At 44.2% G+C, this 19,847-nt stretch overlaps 1 protein-coding gene across 2 annotated transcripts in view; it reads right to left on the minus strand.

The window, feature by feature from the left end:
• Positions 1-19,847, minus strand: part of CHD2 (chromodomain helicase DNA binding protein 2) — a 114,113-nt gene continuing 94,266 nt past the window's right edge. For both annotated transcript variants that reach the window (XM_084751983.1, XM_084751982.1), the window contains 5 exons: positions 18,009-18,187; positions 14,364-14,463; positions 13,455-13,668; positions 7,977-8,220; positions 1-3,296 (listed from right to left, as the gene is read on the minus strand). In XM_084751983.1, the coding sequence (XP_084608109.1) occupies positions 2,963-3,296; positions 7,977-8,220; positions 13,455-13,668; positions 14,364-14,463; positions 18,009-18,187 (1,071 nt within the window). In that variant the 3' untranslated portion in view covers positions 1-2,962. The remainder of the gene's footprint in view (positions 3,297-7,976; positions 8,221-13,454; positions 13,669-14,363; positions 14,464-18,008; positions 18,188-19,847) is intronic.

A 19,847-nucleotide genomic window follows, 5' to 3' on the forward strand; every position in this document is an offset into this window, starting at 1 on the left:
TTACAATGTAGGAAAATTTAATACATACTATATAAACAACATTATTTACATCAGAAATCACTAGGACAGTGGCATTTTTCACAAATATAAATTAATTACTGTTTAGTCAACAGGTTTCAAAAGTCCACAAGTTTACAAGAAAAACCACCTGTCCCCAAGTGAGTAGGGCACAGATGGACTAAAGCAGCCTGGACCGTTGGCATGGCTCTCTTCACCCAACACAGCTGGCTAGAAGACGCAGGTGCTGGGCCTGGGCCAGGCTTCCTGCTGACAAGCGGGTTTTGGTCTGTAGGATTTCAGTGTTGCTGTGTGTGAACACTTAAGTGACTCACCTTTGCCCTGCAAAGCCTGATGCAACCACCGGGCACACCAGGTCAGAACACCAGCAGCACAGTGAGAAATGTTTACGCTCCCTTTGTGGGGCTTAAGGAATGACTACGCAGAGTACAAGGAAAGGCCAGCAGATTGGGCTCCTGCAGGCTGGCCAAGCCGAGAGGACACAGTGAGCAGTGGAGGCTTCACTCGTCCTTTTCTAGGGCCACAGTGCATCACAGTACTTCAGGCCTTGGCAACACTCACTCACTCACTCACTCCTTCCTCAAGTGAGCTGCCCAAAGCCGGGCTCCACAGACCCCCACTGGCTGCTTCTCCCACCTGTGCAAACTTCTGCTGTAAGCATGTGGTGCACATACTGGTTTAAAGCAAGAGGAACGGCTCCATTCTCCCAACCCATACTTGAAAATACATTCCAACACCTAAAGCAGATGTTTGATGGGAGATACTGTAATCTTAGAATCAATGTAACACTGATCTGGCCAATATTGCCTTTTGCTACATTTTATGGCACTACAGTCCTGAATGTGAACAAAAGGAAGTTCCTTTTTCCTCATGATGAGACATCTTTGAGAATAACTTGTAACTTCTACCAACAGGGTGGAAGACCTCTGTGAGTATGGAAAGGCAAGGCCTCCTCTCCCTTCCACAGGGTACCTCCTATTCTTGCTGCACTCCCAGCATCAAAGAGCCCAGCAAACCAAACACAGATTAGTGTCAATGTTACCAGCAAGAAGTTCCATCTATGGTTTACTTTGCACTGTGTGGCCAAAGCAGACCTGACTAGCGACCTTTAACTGAGAAGTTGTGGCAGACCACCAGGCAGCAGACTACAGCCAAGGGACTCTCATGCGGCCAGTGGGCTCTACTACAAGTCACGCATGCACACGGTCAGGGTGAAGGACCCAGGTGCCACTGGGAGTCAAGACAGTGATGACAGTCTACTGAGCACTAGCTGCAGGCACTGACTCAGCACCAGCCAGGCCCACAGTGCTCTAAGCAGCAGAAGCAAAGGCCCATCACAGCCATGCCATGGCCAGATGTTTCACTCAGGGAAACAATTCGTCTTGGGGAAAGTCATTAACAGTACTGCCTGGGATAAGCCTCCCCTGCCGCCCAACCCCCAAGGGAGCTCAGGGAGCCAATCCTGTATATGTGTCCAAAACAAGACTTTTCATCACCTCAGGGGTCTGGACTCACAGAGGCACACCGTACCCTATGTTCAAGTCAGTTTTCCTGTCTCAATCTACAAAGGCTTTGGATGCCCTAAGAATACTGGCAAGCTATACTGAAAGTGAGTAAAACCTGAGGCCCTGGCCCAGTATCTAATACACTGAGAAGAACCAGTGATGACCCAACTCGACCCAACCTTCCGCTAACGGGCTCCTGCCATCTTACCACTCGGCTACCCCAGTCACGGATGCCTATGATTTGGGGAAAGAACTCACTTAGGTTTATACTCTACAGATCTCAAAGAAAGAGGATTTGATTCTACTGAATTCCAACTTGTAATGGAAATGCAGCCACCACAGGTAGCTATTTCACCGGGACTGTCAAGATGTTTTGGGGTCTGTATAGACTGCCTCACCAAGCCGTGTAAAAGAAGCAAGATGCAGCTACAATCCACTGACCCACTCCAATACTGAAAGCTCCCCACTTGCTAGCACTACCAATGCCCACATTAGGCATCTTGCCCTCATCTGCATGAGTGCTCCAGCCCTGGGCTCAGCAGCAGCTATCTCATCAGCAGGCTACCTCCATTCCACCTCCTGGACCTGCGACTTTCCTTCTCACCACAGGAATGAGAAACCCACCAGGGATTCCTACTTCCTGGTTATACTACCCCCACCCCCTAACTCCACCCCTACACCCACGCAGCCCACTCCCCAAACAAGTAAGACCCACGCGGGCATCAACAATGCCCAAGTCACAGTACTCTAAAGTCAGCCAGAGGGATCCGACTTCCCCCACAAAGAGGGAAAACGGACTCCACCCAGAAGACGAAACCTTTGAAATGTACAAAGCTAGTGTGTGTGGGATGGGGGCGGGGGGATTAGTGTTGGCAGGGAGGCGGCCACGGTGACGTCATTTCCCATCTCTTTATGCCCACCTCACTTTCCACATAATGAGACCATGTATATTATTTCTCCCAAGAACAAACCTGAGGGGTATACCTGCTCCCCTTTCAAGTCTTGCAGTGCGAAACACTCCCTGTGCGCCCACTTCCCACCAGCAGCATCCCTCGTGTCATGGTGAGCCAATCACACACTGTCCAGCAGGTCCTTGCCCTGGTCACTCATGCTGAGTAGAACATTCATTGACTCTGAAGACCCCCGATTCCTTCCCAGAGGAAGTAGCCCAGTGGAGCTGGTACATAAAGTCACCTTCTCCTAGCACCCACGGAGGCTAGGATGGGATGGGGTGCCAAAGTGCAGGAGCGGAGACCAAACCAAAGCAGCAGACGAAGCCTCCAACTCCTTCAAGTGCCCCTTCAGCCGCCGAGTTAGTGGACTCAGCAGCAGCGTATCCAGAAACTCCGCTCAGCAGCCTGGCCGCTGCCGGAGCAGACCAAAACGTCCAAGTGCTTGATGACTCCTGCGCACGCGCTCTCCCCTTCCGGAGTTGTCCTTTATGTTTTCCGAACATTCCAGTTATAATCTGGGTTGTTTTTCTGTTCTAGTGATCTCTCCAAAGGAGATCTGTGATCCAAGGGTGACTTGGAGTCGTGGGGAGACTTCTGGGAAGGGGGCGAGCGAGGATCTGAGACTGCGGTGTGCAATGAGGGCAGCGGCTGTTTATATTCCCCCAACTTGTCTGTGTGGAAAGAGCGGTAATGGTCTGAGGGTCCCTGGCCGTGGTAACCCATCGCGGGTCTGTGCTCAGACATTCGTCGAAAATCCTGCTGGTGGTAATTCTGGGGCCTAAAATCATCTGACCTCCTCCGCTTGGAGTCATGATGGTGCCTAGAAAAGAGATGCAAAGATCAGCTGAAAGCTAGATTCCTAATACTTCTCTGTCCTCTGCTGCCATTTCTTTATACACACATGGACCTAGAGACAAACGTTTCTATTACCAGGAAGCCAAAGCACACACACAGACAAAAGACCTGGGAATGGTCAGCTGCTTCCCACACATGGGGAAAAGGCATCTTATGAAATGACAGCCACTCTTCAACGCTGCAGTAACGTACAAACACACCTAGACAAGCTTTGTGAACTCACTCTCCCCTCAGAAAAACACAACCATAAATATTTTCATATTTTTTCACTATGCTCAGGAGAAAGATACACAAAAACTATTTGTAAATTATTAGCAGCACCCAGAATCAATCTAGATATTCAGCACTAAGGTTGCCTAAAATAATTTTACAGGAACTCTAGCTGTCACACATGAGGTAGGCATGACCAGGCAGCTACTTGCTGGGGACTGCTACTTCCTCCTGGGCCCCTTTCTCTCTGCAAATTCACCAGCTCCCAAGCCACTCTCCATCAGGGACAGTCCTGTCACCACATGTGATCTATCGGCTGCCTGCCTAGGACCCTCCTGCTGTCCTAGCTGGTCTTTATACCCTGGACCAGTCCACACAGCCAGGGGAAACTCGCTCCAAGCTCCTGACCATGACTGAAGGTACCAGGCCATGGCAGACAAACAAAAGACCTGAGATACCACACAAAGACAGGATGCCTCACAACCTATGCTGCTGCGAATCCTGAGCAATGCAAACTCCTCTGCTAAAAAAAACAAAGGTGACTTGAACAGGAAAAGAAAAACTCAACAAAACCAAACTAACTCCAAATGTGCAAACTTCACCTCAACACCACCAACAAAAACACATACAAAAATAAGTAAGCAAGCAACATGTCTCTAAAAAACACAAACCTATAGTAAGGGCTCCTAGTGAAAATGACCTGGAGGAACGTCCCAAGATTTTAAGAGAACGAGAAACAACTATGGGCAAACAACTCACAGACAAAGATGAATGAAATGAGAAAGTAAAACCAAAAAATGAAAACAGAGTTTGAATTGTTGAAGGAAATCCAAAGTGAAATGATACTAGAAACGAAAACCTCAATAAGCCAATAAAGCCCTCAGTGGGGAACCATGGCAACAGAATGGCTCATGACAAAACGGAGTCAGGATGGAAAACAGAGTAGAGGAACTGGACTGGATTACTTGATAAATGTCAAAGAGAAAGCTGTAAAAGAAAATATGAACAGAACATGAAAAAGTTTGGGATATGGTTACAAGACCTAGCCTCCAAATTATGGCATTAAGGACACATATCATGGTAAAGGAATAGAAAATATCTTCGTAAAATCAAAGAAAAGAGGCTTGAGGAATGGCTACTCTTCTAGAGGTCCCAAGTTCAGTTCTTAGCGTCCGCAACAGTCAAGGGGTTCACAACCATCCATAACTCCACTTCCAGGGGGCACTGATGTCTCTGGACTCCGTAGGCACCTGCACTCATGTGTGCACACATGCACATGCAGACACAGGCAACACCTACATATAAGTAAAAATAAATATTTTAAAAAATAATGAAACTGCCGAGTGTGGTGGCGCACACCTTTAATCCCAGCACTTGGGAGGCAGAGCCAGGTGGATCACTATAGGCCAGCCTGGTCTACAGAGTGAGTCCAGGACGGCCAAGATAAAATAGAGAAACCCTGTCTCAAAAACCCAAAAACAAAACAAAACAAAACAACCCCCCCCAAAAAAGAAATTAAGAATTCATGATAAAAACAGACTGAGGTAGTGGTTCTCAACCTTCCTAATGCTTAGACCCTTTAGACCACCAACCACAAAATGATTTTCATACTATTTATGAATTATAATTATTTCATACTGTTATGAATCATAATATAAATATCTGTGCTTTCTGGTGGTTATAGGTTAACCCCTGTGAAAGTGTTGTTCAACTTCCAAAGTAAAGGGATTTGTGACCTCTAAGCCAGTAAAGGAATTTGTGACCTCTAAGCCAGCTCTACAGAGGGTATTAGGAAAAAATATATCAATCTGAAGAGAAGGATGAATAAACCCAAGAAGTCACAAGAAACAAATAAAAAACACCAGGACAGCTGGTGTGTGTGTGTGTGTGTGTGTGTGTGTGTGTGTGTGTGTGTGTGTGTGTGTGTGTGTGTGTGTGTGTGTGTGTTACTAAGAGAGCACGACGCATGATGAGACAAGCTAACCAGCTGAAACTTATCTGCAGAAAAAGGCACTGAAACAAACGATGAATACAGTCACATCCGTGCAGCACATCAAAGCAAGGAATATTAACATTTGAATTTCCACAGAGAGAAATGGAGGATGGCAACAATATTTGAAAAGAATTAAAAATCCTCCAAATTTATGGGTATAATAACCCTACATTTCCAAGGACCTGAGTAATTCCTGAGTACAAAAAAACACAAAGAAAACTATGCAGGGCTTCAACATGCTGAGTGGTACAGCACTTGCTTAGTGCACTAAAGCCCTGGGTTTAACCTCTGTAGTACAAAATAGGTAAGGAGGCAGGGACCACAGGCAGACAAGCATCATAGCATGTGACACATAACATAAGCAAGGACTGAAACAGTAAGAGTCTCAAAGAGGAAAAAGAACAATGGCTCTTTTGTCAAAAAGCATACAAGCAGGCCATGGAGGACTATCTCAAAGTGCTGAAACTGGCGATCTAAAACTATACCCAGCAAAACTACCCTTAAAAACAAACACCTTCTCACAGTGCAGCCTCAGTAAGACAGAAGGAAAAGGCAAACAGACCGAGCAGGAGGAAATGCAGACCTGCACAAAGGAGCCAGCAGAGATGACGATGGGAAACCAGGCTGCAGTGGGCGTGGAGGCTCATTCATGAGGTGGCTAACGCAGGCTACTGTAACTCATCTAAATGTAGATCTTCCAAACAACAGCAGGACACGGAAAGGATGTCTGCATTTCGCGCCACTGTAAAGTCATGGTGCCATCTCAACACAAAGCACAGCATCAGCCCAGGGAAGCCCACAGCTACTGTGCGGCTCAACCAACAGCCAGATGCTGGACTAAAATCTGGTAAAACCAGTCTTCTCCCTATACTTGCCATCACCTCACCAATGGCGCTGTGTTGCTGTAGAGAAGGTACCATGTCAAAAGGCTCTGACTTGAATTACTGGATCCAAGTAGGCGAGGCCACAGACCGCTGCCACCTCAGAAGCCCTGCCACCTAGAACAAGGCTGAGGTCCATGTTAGGAACCACTCCTGTTGCCTCTATATTGTGTGCATACTCACATGTGGAGGTATGTGTGCACACATGTTCAGGTGTGTGAGGCACATGAATGTGGAGGCCAGAAACCAGCCTCAGCTCTCAGACCTCAGGCACTACTCACCTTTTAAAGAAATATGATTACATTAACTTATTCATCTACTAATTTTGTGTGCATAAGTAGGTGCCACCATATGTGCAGTCTAAACTCAGGGCACCAGACTTGGCAGCAAGCACCTTTACTAGTTAAATATCTCATTGCTCCAACCTTGCTTTGTGAAACAAGATCTACCCCTGAAACCTGTAGCTCACAGATTAGGTTAGGCTGGCTGGCTAGTGAGTCCCAGACATCCTCCAAACTCCGCCTCTCTGAAATGTGCAGAAAAGTCATGACATTTGCAGGAAAGTGGATAGATCTGGAAGGTGCAATACTACACAAGGTGATTCAAACTCAGAAAGACACACTGGAATGCTTCCCTCATACATGGATACAACCTATAATGTATACATGTAAACTGGTCTAAGCATAGGAAAAATCTAGAACGGAAACCAAGAGCGAATATATTATGTGATGAGGAAGTATGGGGTCACGGAAAGGACACATGGACATGAAAGAGGAAAATACCTGGGAGGGAGTTACAAGGAGAGAACAGGGACTGTAGGAGGCTGGGAGAGAGGAGGGAAGGAAACTCACACACAACTCTGCTTAAAAATGTCATGTGGTACATTATATGCTGGATTAAAAATAATCACAAGCAGGTTTCCAGGAGAGCAGTGGCACTTTCTCCAGTGATGCAGCCACTCCTAAGTTGTCCATGCCATGAGTAACACCCCACCCCACTCACGCAGCAACCGCAAGCAAGCTCAGGGACACAACAAAAGGCAACATCAAAGGAGAAGGGAGGCCTGCTGGAGGGGAGGAATGAGAAGGAAATGGGGTGAGATGCCCAAAATTATATATTATATGCATTATAAAGTTCTTCAATGGCAAATACTTTTTTTAAAGGGGGTGGGGCTGGGAAGATGTCTTGGGTGTTAAGAGCACTTGCTGCTCTTGCAGGGGACTTGGATTCAGCTCCCAGTACTAACATGGCAGCTCAACAATCTTCTGTACTCCAGGTCAAGAGATCTAACACATTCTTGGGACTTCCTGAGGTACCAGGCACACGCATGGTACACATATGCACATGCAGGCAAAACTCTCATACATATAAAGCAAGAAATACATCTTAAAAAGCACCCTTCTTTCCAGTATCCTGAAGATGTCCTGAAAGCAGGGACGTGGGATCTATAACTGACACATGCAAGATGCTCAGTATGCACTGAACAGTCAGACCTGAATACGCATCACCATCCCCCTCCCATAAACAGGTCAGCACGGGTCTCTCACAACATTCTACACACCTGTCATAATAGTCTCTGTGTCCCCGGTGGTCTCGGTCGCTGCTGTACTGCTCATATGGTCTCTTTCTGGACATGTTGTTAGGCCGGTAGCTTCCGGAACGGTGGGCGTCCATATGTCTCCGGTCACCATAATGGTGATCCTTGTACCAGTGCTGCTCATACTGATGGTGCCGGTCACTGCCCCAGGGCGCACTGTTACCACCGCCATAGCTGAACTTTCTTTCCCTCTGCCAGTCTCCTCGATCTGCACAAAGAGAACTGTCTCGTAACTACAGCATATGGTGGAATGTACAGAAGGCTGACATATTAGGAGGTAATTTCCTCGTTCTTAGCTTTATTGCTTTATATCTTCATCACAAGCACCGGTTACGAATCCTAACATTTTCTCTGCTGCCACCAACTTCCAAGGCAAAAGACAATCCACCAGCTTTGTCCCTTCTAAGGTCTAGCCAAACCACTGCTTACACGTTTCATTCCTGCTTGTCCCAGTCTGCAACAGGTTCACTCGAGATATGAAATGAGATTCACTCAAGAACCCAGAGTGGAATTAGGAAAGCAGTACTGTCCCACAGTAATACCTCCACTCACACAGCTGAAGCTCATCAACCCGATGAAAAACTTCCCTAATTAGACTTGTCTTTGGACTACAAGGGGTACTGTGAAGGGCCAAGCCCAGGGCAGGAAAGCCAGGGCACCACACTGAGGTGGGCACCTAGGAGTTCTCTCTTGGGAAAAGTAACACCGGCTAAATCTTCAAGTTTTAAAGCATCATGCCACCTACTTGGACATAAATAACCAAAGAATGTAAGATTGAAAATCAAAAGGAAACAGGCATATAATGGGAACTCTGTTGAACTGAACCTTCAGCCTATGAGGAGCAGTCAGTGCTCTTAACCACTGAGCCATCTTTCCAGGCCCAGATGTGTTTTGGTGTATAAAAGTTTACAGGATACGTAGAGGTGCTTTTTGAGATAATGCTATGTTGGCTCAAACACACAGGCCACTGTGTATGTATGTACACAAATGGAATTCTAGAACTAAAGTTTAGAAAGAAATGTACTTCATCTTGTTTGTAAAATAAATCTTATACTATGCTTCTATGTGCTTTAAGTCTTATTCTTTACCTTTTATTCTTCTGTCTCTAAAAATAATTTTTGCTTACTTTAACTAGTGGAGCAATGAACAATGAATAATTATTAAACTCCTACACTCTCTGATTCCTGCTAGTCTAAGGTAACAGTTACAAGTGATTAGACTTGTGCTTTCATGCCGCCTTCTCTATGCAGGTCCTTAGTCTGCATAAGAGGCGCAGTTCCTTGGCTTCTCGGAAGTCAAACAGTTACCATAAAACCAACAGTCCCACCCTAATTGCCTAGCTAAAACAATTACAAATAGGCATTCAAGCAAGTATTTGGATATAAATGTTCATATTAATATTCTTCTCAACAGTAAGAAAGGAGAAACTAAATGTCCATCAAGGAATATATAAAACAAGGCCCAGCCATTGAGTGGAATACTAACCACCCTTCCATAAAAAAGAATTAAATTCTGATTCACACTAGAATTAGGATGAACTTTTACTACTCCAGTCATAAGAGGTAAAATACTGAATATTCCAGTTACATGAAGTATTCAGAATAAGTTAATTTATAGAGGTAAAATATGGATCCCAGCAAAAGTAGAGGTGGGAACTAGGTACAGAATTTCCATCTGAGGTGATAGGGTTAGGAAGGAGCCAGAGCTTTGAATGTACCAAATGCGACTGGATGGTTCGCCTTCAAACGTTTACCTGTGTGCTGTATCATTTTCATCTCAGTAAAGTAAAAAAAAAATACAGGCATAGATTTGACTTTCTGTTTTCTTTTCAACTTTGTTTTTCTTTTCCATGTCTGAGAGTTTCTGCCAAGATGGATGTCTGTGCACTACATGTGTGCAGTGCTACAGAGGCCAGAGAAGGAATCAGATTCTCTAGGACTGGGTGTGAATCACCACGAAGGTGCTGGGAACTGAACCTGGGTCCTCTGCAAGAGCAGCCAGTGCTCTTAACCACTGAGCCATCTCATCAGCCCCAGACTTTTTTAGTGTATAAAGTTTACAGGAAATGTGGGGGCACTTCCCAATACCTTTCTACGTAGCTTCAAATATATAATCCTCCTACCTCGACTCACAAGAGCTGATATTACCAGCAAGCGCAAAATGACTAGTTGAGCCAATTCTTTTTAATAATTGATGATACTAGGTGCAGATATCCTAATACTCATTAACCATCCTCCTAGTTGATGCACATTCGAGTTCTTCCTAGCCTTTTGCCAATGTAGTATTTAGACAGCATCCTCATGGGGCTATGTGTCATTGTCCTACAAAACAGATTACCAAACAAGAGGATCATGGTCAAAGGGACTGTGTATTAACTCAATTTAAGTTATCTTCTAAATCAGACTAGAGAAATTCCTATCCGTAGTAACTAGTGTGCATTTCTCCTTCTGATTATTGCTGAACAAGTGGAAAAAAAAAATGTTAACTTTCTGCTTTAAAACTTCCTGAAGGAAAAATAAAAATTTAAATTTAAATTAAAAAAAAAAAGAAAGAAAGAAAAAAAAAACTTCCTGAAGGGCTGGAGAGAATGGCTCAGAGGTTAAGAGCACTATCTGTTCTTCCAAAGGTTCCGAGTTCAATTCCCAGCAACCACCAATGAGATTTGGTGCCCTCTTCTGAAGTGCAGGTGTACATGCAAGCAGAATACTTACTGTACAAATAATAAATAAATAAATCTTAAAACACACACATACACACACAAAAAAAAACTTCCTGAATGGAAAACAAACAAACAAACAAACAAAAACCCCACCAAACTTTCCTGAATGGTAAGGGTGGTAATTTTACCTTATGGGTACTTTTCCTTTTCTCTTATGTATGAATTCCCCAGCCTTAAAAAAACAAACAAACAACAACAAAAAAAAAAAACCAAAAAAACCCAAAAAAACAAAACCTACATAGCTGTATTCAGGTTTGGGGTTTTTGTTTTGAGGACTCTCAGACCCGTTGCAGGGTCTGAACTGCTGTTCAGCCTCTCTAGTTCCGTGGCTACAGACACCACCATTCTTGGTTTGTTTGGTTTGCTTGTTTGGTTTGGTTTGCTTTCTTTTTTCAGACAGGGCCCCTATTATGTAGCCCTGGCTGTCCTGGAACTCACTCTGTACATCAGGCTGGCTTGAACTCACAGAGATCCTCCATCGGTCTCTGCTTCCCAATTGCTGTGATCCCGGCATGGTGGCGCACACCTTTAATCCCAGCACTCCAGAGGCAAAGGCAGGCAGAGTTTGAGGCCAGCCTGGTCTACAAAATCCGGGACGGCCAAGGCCACACAGAGAAACCCTGTCTTGAAAACAAACAAACAAACAAAAAGCTCCCAATTGCTGTGATTAAAGGGGTGTGCCACCTTGCCTGCATCTCTACGTTTTTCTAAACAAATCTACACAAACTAACAAAATTTAATTCAATCTTCTTCGCTTTTTTCTTTTTTATGCTTTGTTTCAAAAAATTAAATTTCAAGTTTTTAAAATCCAGTAAAAATTATATACTTATTTTGTGTATGTTTTAAAATACACATTAAAAAAACAGTGGTTGAGTTAATACCTTCTTTTGTGTTTGTGGGAAAAAAAACTCCCAGTGATTCTCAAGGATGTATTGTTAACTACAGTCACCACTTTGTACAGTTTCTCTCTAGAGCATCTTTCTCCTGACTACAGCATCCTTTAACCAGCACTCCTCCACCTCTTACTCCCAGCCCAGCCCCTGGGTAACCACTGCTCTCCTCTCTGATCCTCTAAGTTCAGCTCTGTTAGAGTCTGCATACAGAAGAAACCATGTAGGACGGTCTCTCAGCACCGGCTTATCACTCTTAAATATCCTCTGGGCTCATCACACTGCCACGAGCGGTAGGCCCACTTCTAATGGGTGCCTGATGGCCCTTTGCGTACACGTGCCACATTTTCCTTCTCCACTCACTACTGATGGACAGCAGGCTAACACCATGTGCGGGCTCTTGTGAGTGAGTACTTGGAATAGTGAACCCCGTGGGTTCCGGCACCTCTTCAACCCGAGATGCACACACTCAGCAGAGGGTCTCTTGGGTCCCACGAGAGTTCTATAGTTAATGCTTTTAGGAACCTCTACTTGCATTTTCTATAACGGTTGTGTTAACCTATGAACACTGGCAAAGGGTATCCTTCTCTCCACATCCTTGTCAACACTGTGTTGCTTTGATAATAACTATTAGCATATGTAAAGCGGTGTTTTACTGTGGTCCACAGTATATGTACCTGTTGGCCATTTGTACACCTTTACTAAAGCAAACCTGAGGTCTCTGAAATAAAGAGTTTGTTAAAGTACAGATGCTAATCTAAAGGTCAAGGGCCAGGCCAGTTAAAGTCCCCGAGCCACCAACAGCAGGACTTTATAGCAGCTGGCAAATGCCCACGGGACCTACGGCTAGGGTCTACTATAGTGAAATCTGGGGAAGCTAAAGCAGAAATTGTTTATAACAAACCTACATCACTTCCCAAAGAAGAATTAGGTTGATACAGATAGCAGTGTCTTGGGTACATTAGTCTATAAAGTTTCTGCTAACATTGGCTGGCGGTTCCAAAAGCAAAGTGCAGTGTGGCCCTGTGGGTAATCCTCAGCCCTCGGTACAGAATGGGTACAGTCCTCTCCACTGATTCAGCTTGAAGCTGCAAACTGAACTCATCTTCCTTTGCCTCTGCCCCTCCTGCTCTGGCCTGTAACTTAATTTGGGGCGGTGGTTCCCAGCCTTCCTAGGGCTACAACCCTTTAACACAGCCCCTCATGTTGTAGTGACCTCCGACCATAAATTATTTCATTGCCTTTTCACACCTGTACTTCTGCTACCATTTTGAATCATAACGTCAATATCTGATATGCAGGCCATCTTAGATGTGACCCTGTGAAAGGGTTGTTTGACCCCAAGGGGAGCTCCACCCACAGGCTGAGAACCTCTGATTCAGAGCATTTCAGAGGTCTCATGATGATCTTTTGAGAAATGTCTCTTTATATCCTTGGCTCATTTCTTAACCAGTCTCTTCTATTTTTCACACTAACCCTTCATCAGATGTATAGTTTCTGAATAGTCCCTCATTAATACAGGCTATTTCTTCACTGTTGACCATCCATTGCTCATTTTTCTATTTGGTTACCAACTCAGTATTAGCAGTTTTGAATGGCCACCTTACACAGAAAGTAAGCTGTTCCCTAGGTCTCGTCATTATTACCTTCTGTTTGTTTACGGTACCTGTGGTCCCCTTAATGTAAAACTGGCCCTTAATCCTCTACATCTTTATTTCATGGTTTATTTCAACCAAGAACAGTCAACAAGGTCTCGGGAAAAGTACAAAGGTCCTTAGAAAACAAGAAGACTGGGAGTTTTGACATCTCTTTAAAATGTACCCAGCGGCCTACCTGCATTACTAAAGTGTCTCTTGTTGGGGTGGCTGTAGTTGTCTCTTGGATGTCCATGCATCTGTGGGCCATGCGAGGCAGGCAAATGAGGCTTCTGAGGATGAAGGTTGTGTGAGGTATGGGACTGAGACGTCAGAGAATCCCGGCTTGAGCCCGAGGCTTCTGGTCGAAATGGTTTCTTACCACCAACCGTATCATCTTTCTTCTTTTGTTCCTGGCAGAATAAAAAGAAACTGAAAAGCTTAGGGCCCCAGGCTTACGTCCTGAGGGCAGAATAAAGAGCGCCTCCTAAACAGTTGCACCTTGTTCCTCTTTTGAGCCGCCATTTAGTAACTTCTTACCAAAACTGCTAAGCAGGGTGACAGAGTGATAGGAGAAGCTGTGTGGGCGCCAAGTATGTGGCCATATAAGAACAGGCGGCATGATCTCTGCCCATGAGCCTGGACTTACGGCAAGCCACATTACAAGCTACAAAAACCATGTGTCAGAAGAAAGGGTCTAGAAAGTGAGCATTCAGGCCATGAGGCCTCAGGGTGACAGAGCCTTGTCAGGATTTTACAACATGAGTTCCTGAAGTGCACTGGCTGTTTAACCTAATCAACAGCAGTTGCACTGCCTAGCTATTCATGGAGTATGTTAATACAATGAAAAAAAAAAAAGCCACACTCTATGATACCATGTTTGGGTGACAGGTGGCACACTCTGTGACTGTGGTGGTTTCTGTCACCCTGCTTAGGCTGTACCAAATCCATGCAAAACACAAGCAAAGTGCCAGCAGCCTGTGTAGCACCAACAACCGTATCTGTTGGTTTATCATTACCTCCCCAGAGAAAAGTAAAAGCTAAGGGAATTTTCTGTGCAACTGACTTGTAAATATTTGTATAAAGTACAACTAAATTTGTCTTTTACCTCCTCTTCTTGAGATCTTTTCTTATGAGCCATCTTATATAACTTATGTAGTTTTCGTGCATCAAATTCTGTAAACTTGGAAACAAAAATCCATAGGTTCCTAAAAGAAAAATAGTACTGGTAAATTAAGCAATGTAAAAATTGGTTTCATTGTTGTTGTTTCTTTTATTTTTCAAGACAGGGTTTCTCTGTGTAGTCTTGGCTGTCCTAGAACTCAGAAATCCACCCACCTCTGCCTTCCAAGCGCTGGGACTAAAGGCATGAGCCACCATGCCCAGCCAAAAAGTGACTTTATTTTATGGATGGCAGGCTACTAAACTCTGCTGTGACATGCTCTCCAGGCTACTGCACTAAGCGTATACACAAAAGCATGCTATAATCACAGCACCCATGACCACTAAGGCCTGCCGTCTCTTCTCCTTCAGATCCTCAGTAACTCCTCACCGTCCAAGCACGGCACTGCAGTACAGTATAGGAATGGCATAGAGACGGTGCTCAGACAGCGAGACCTGGAAGTAACACTGAGTCAGAAACAGTCCATGCTCAACCAAGCTTGCCAGTGAGCACGCTCCCTATGGCTGTGCTGTGCCGGGCCACTGAAAAGTACACATAGTGTCGGGTAAAGAGCCACTAGCTCACTAAGGCCTCTTATAAAGAGCAAATTGCAACTGACCCTACACACTCCCAGTGCCCTGGCTGCCCACTTTGCAGCCTCTGCTACAGCCCTGACTGCGCTCAGGTAACCATTTCCGCTGAGCTCATTTACACTCACAGTTCAAGGAAACCAGCCTCCCTGGCCACCCTTCTGCAGGCATTTCTATTTCTTTTTAAATTTCTTTACTTATTATCTCATGTGTATGGGTGTGTGATCTGAATGTATCTCTGCGTGCCTGGTGCCTGTGGAGGCAATAGGAGGATCTGGAGTTATATACAGACGGTTAGGAGCTACCATGTGGATGTGGGGAATTGACCTGGGTGCTCTGGAAGAACAGCAGGTGCTGTTACTGATGAGCCATCTCGCCAGCCCCATAGGCATTTTCTTCATACAACGTCTAAAACTGCTTCTAGATGCACAGTGTCTATTAAAGTCATACTTTGTACTATTTTTGGGATTTTAAAAACCAAGGACTTGCCGGGTATGGTGGGGCATGCCTTTAATCCTAGCACTTGGGAGGCAGAGGCAGGTGGATAGCTGTGAGTTTGAGGCCAGCCTGGGCTACAAAGCAAGTCCAGGACAACCAAGGCTCACAGAGAGATTCTGTCTCGAAAAACAAAACAAACAACAACAACAACAACAAAACCCCAAAAAAAGAAAAAAACAGAAAACAACAAAACCAAGGACTTAGCACTCAGGAGACAGAGGTAGGTGGATCGCTGTGAGTTCGAGGTCAGCCTGGTCTACAAGGTGAGTCCAGGACAGCAAGGCTACACAGAGAGACCCTGTCTCAAAAAACAAAACAAAACAAAAAACAAAAAAACAAAGCAAAACAAAAAAAACTCAAGGACTTTTTAATGAAAAAGTGCTGGTGACAGGGTATTTAAGCAACAGATCCAAGTCCACAGTAGAAAGCCTAAGATGGCCTGCTGTTATCCTCTAGTCTGGTAAAAAGCTTTATATGCTTTGTAAAAGGGGAAAATGTAAGAAGTGTTAAGTGGAAAGAAATGACTTTTCAAAAACTACATTCTGCACTTAGGCATGTATGCATGTTATTATTAGCATCGTGAGCAAGGCTTCTGAAAACCTACCTTTCACTCAAAAACCAGTCTACTGAAATAAACTACAGAGATGCATTAACCATGAAGTAATAGGCTCAAAGTAAACAAAGCTTATGGAAATCAACTTGACATTAGTTTTTCAAAATTCCCTCTAGCACAGGGAACTGAAGCCAGGGCTCTGGACATGCAGGCAGACACTCCCCAGCCTTTTGTCCTGTCCATTTTGACACAGAGTCCCACTAGTCTGGCCAGTGTGGCCCTGGGTCAATCTACAGCCCTCTCAGGTCCTGACCTTTGATTGTGGGCAGCTGTGCCACCTATCTTAACTATTTTTTAAAAATATTTTATTTAATTTAAATTTATGTGCATTGGTGTGAGGGTGTCAGATCTTGGAGTTACAGACAGTTGTAAGCTGCCACGTGGTTGCTGGGAATTGAACCCTGGTGCTTCACTTCCGAAGCAGGCGGTGCTCTTAACCACTGAGCCATCTCTCCAGCCCTATCTTAACTATTTTTACAGTCGCTTTAGAGAGTTGTCATTTCCTAAAAGTAACTAAAGGGAATATAGGCTAAGTGTCCCTGTTCTGGAACTCCTGAGACTGATGCCTCCAGGAAAGTTACACTCTTATTTTATGGTCCTCATATGATGGTCACAGTCAAATGCAGGTGCACTTAAGCCGGGCATGGTGGCGCATGCCTCTAATCCCTGCACTCAGGAGGCAGAGGCAGGTGGATCGCTGTGAGTTCAGAGCCAGCGTGATCTACAAAGCGAGTCCAGGACAACCAAGGCTACACAGAGAAACCCTGTCTTGAAAAACAAAACAAAATAAATAAAAAAAAAAATGCAGGTGCACTAAATGCATTGTCCAAGAATACCTATAGGCTCTGTATAGTAAGTGTGCATGAAATAACGGTGACTTTTCTGTTAGATTTGGTTCCCACTCCCAAGATATGTCATTATCTATTTTTGTGAGTATTTAGAAATCTAAAATACTTCTGATTCTAGGCCTCTGTGATGAGGGATACTCAACTTGTTTATAAACTAATACTTATCTAAGCCATAATATCTTACATTAATCTAAATTACCACTAGAGTTAAAGGAAATGAAAATGGAGAAGCCAAGTTCATGTGCTTTTAACTTATGTTTCACTTCATGTGTTAGTAGCTGTACCAGCTACGTTTTATGTCATTTTGGGAAAAGAGAACATCAGTTAAGAAAAGGTCCTCTCCAGACTGGCCTGTGAGCAAGCCTGTCGCACTTTTTCTTGATAAATAATTGAAATGGGAGAGCCCAGGCCACTGTAGGCAGTGCCACTCCTGGGCATGTGGTCCTGGGTGCGATAAGAAAGACGGCGGAGCAAGCCATGAGGAGCGAACAGTGAGCAGCATCCTTCATGGTCTGGGCGTCAGCTCCTGCCTCCAGGCTCCTGCCCTGCTTCAGCTCCTGCCTTTCAGCAATGAAGTGTAGCCTGAGAGTTGTAAGCTGAAATAAACTCTTTCCTCCCCAAGTTGCTTGTAGTCACGGGGTTGCATCACAAACCGTAACTAAGACAATATGGAACCACCAGGTTCCGTATAGTAGATATTAAATAATAATACATACATACATACTAACCTGAGATGAGTAAAGTATTACTCTAGTTTCTATGTCTTATGATTTCTATGTCTTATGTGCAAATATTCTGACTCTAAGCTGGAAAGTCCATCACCATCATCATCACCATCATCATCATATTCCTTTCATAAATTACACTCATGGCAAGAGGGCTGGACTAGACACAATGGTTTATTTCATGAAAAGGAAGCTGACGCCTAAGGATATGTTGGCAACAAATGAATTTTGGGTGAGTATGCTTTCTGTTTTAAAAACCAGAGAGTACCCGCACATGGTCAAATCAAACTGGGCAGATTTAAGGCAGAGTGTGTTACCTCCTCCACAATTTGATGTGCTCCTGGTCCGAATAAGCTTTAAGGCACTCGGCTATGCGGTCTCCTATTTTCAGCAGGCAGTTCCTGGTGTGTTCCAGCTGTTCTTGTACATTGAGTCCCTTATCAGGTTTGTCCAACTGCTTCAGTGCCTTTTTCACAGGCCTCATCCTCTCCTTACACTGGAACAGGCCAACAGAACAACATGAGTCACTGCAAGAAAGAGCTCGGTTACCACGTTCACACACTGAGATCCAGGAAACACAGCCACCCTCATGCTGCACGTCACTACAGGAGGAGTGGGTAACACCAGTGGAATGGGACAAACTCTGAGGTCAAAGTGCCGTCACCATGTCTGGAATGATGTGAGACCTCTGATACCTGACTTAGCTTCTCTCAACGCTCTGCTTCCTCATCTGCAAGAGGGCCGTGGCCACTAAGAAGATCAAATGTAGAACAGTACTGTAGGTTTAACCTGAAAACCATGACCATAAAGTTTCTTAATAATGAAAGGACAAAAACACTATACTCCGTGGTCATCTCAGCTAGAAACTCATGGGCATTTTCAGTGTTTAGTCTGAAGTCTTAAAATGGAATAAAGACAACATTACAAATTGGAAAACACAAATAACCAAGAGAATAAAAAAAATATATAAATAATTTCTGCAGAAAATATAAATTACTATGTAACTCAAGCTAGTCTGTAACTTGCTTTGTAGCCCACATTGGCCTTAAATTTGTGATCTTCCTACCTCTGCTTCCCCATGGTGGGGTTACAAGCATGTGTCACTGTGTTTAGCTGCGTATGTGGCTAGTACTGGCAAGACCCTTGGTTCGAAACCCAATAACACAAAAAAGGGAAAAATGGTACTACAGAAGGATCAGATATATTACTTCATTTATAAACAAACTAAGGAAGAATAGGAAAATTATGAATTTATTCACTTATTTGATTCATTCATTCATTGATGTTTCTTGTACCTAAGTGAACTATAAATAATACATAATGCTCACAAAAATAAAAGACACTAATAACACTGACAAAATTGCAAAGAAAGAAAAGCAAAGGCATATGCAAGTAGGTTTTGGAGACTATAGAGAAAGATCAAAAAGACCTCACAGAACTGGGTCAATATTCTCATCTCCTTTGGCAGCCCAGGATAAAACATTTTATATTTCAAACAAGACAGCTTTTTCTTTAGCCTGAAAGAGTTGCTGAGGTGAGCCATGACTGGTGCAAGTTTGGAAGAGAATAGAGAGGTGTGGGACAGAGAAAGGGTGGCAGCACCTTGCCATCCTCCCATGAGGAAATAACTGCATTTCCTGGTCCAGCTCTTAGCTCCACAGCATAGAAGCAGGTATGGTCCAGAACTTAACCACTTCTAATATTAGCCAAACCCTCCTCGTCGTCATCAGCTGGCATGTCTGGAGCCACCATCACTTCCTCAAATGCATCATTCATGCTTCTGCCACTTTGGCATGTTTGTCCCTCCTCTCTTCTCAAACTGTCTTTTATTCTTCCTTTATAACCCAGTTCAAACACTACTCCCTAGGCCTTCCTGACTAGATCATAGTCCCTTCCTACTGGATTTTCTCTCCTTTATACCCTATCACTGGAGCACCAACATGATTCAAAGTTCTCTATCTTCCCCATTATTATTCATCTTGGTCACTGATACTACTCTCACTGTAAATAACAGACTAAAGAAGAAATTTCTTTTTTCCATCCAGTGCATTTCTATTTCCCAACTGCCGCTGAGAACCCATCTCAACTCTATAGGTTCCTGCAGAGGTGTGGTACACATTAACTCATGCAGGCCCACACATATACTCAAAAACAGG

This window comes from Acomys minous (assembly GCF_964271855.1).
Source record: "Acomys minous genome assembly, chromosome: 2".
NCBI classification, from domain to species: Eukaryota; Metazoa; Chordata; class Mammalia; order Rodentia; family Muridae; genus Acomys; species Acomys minous.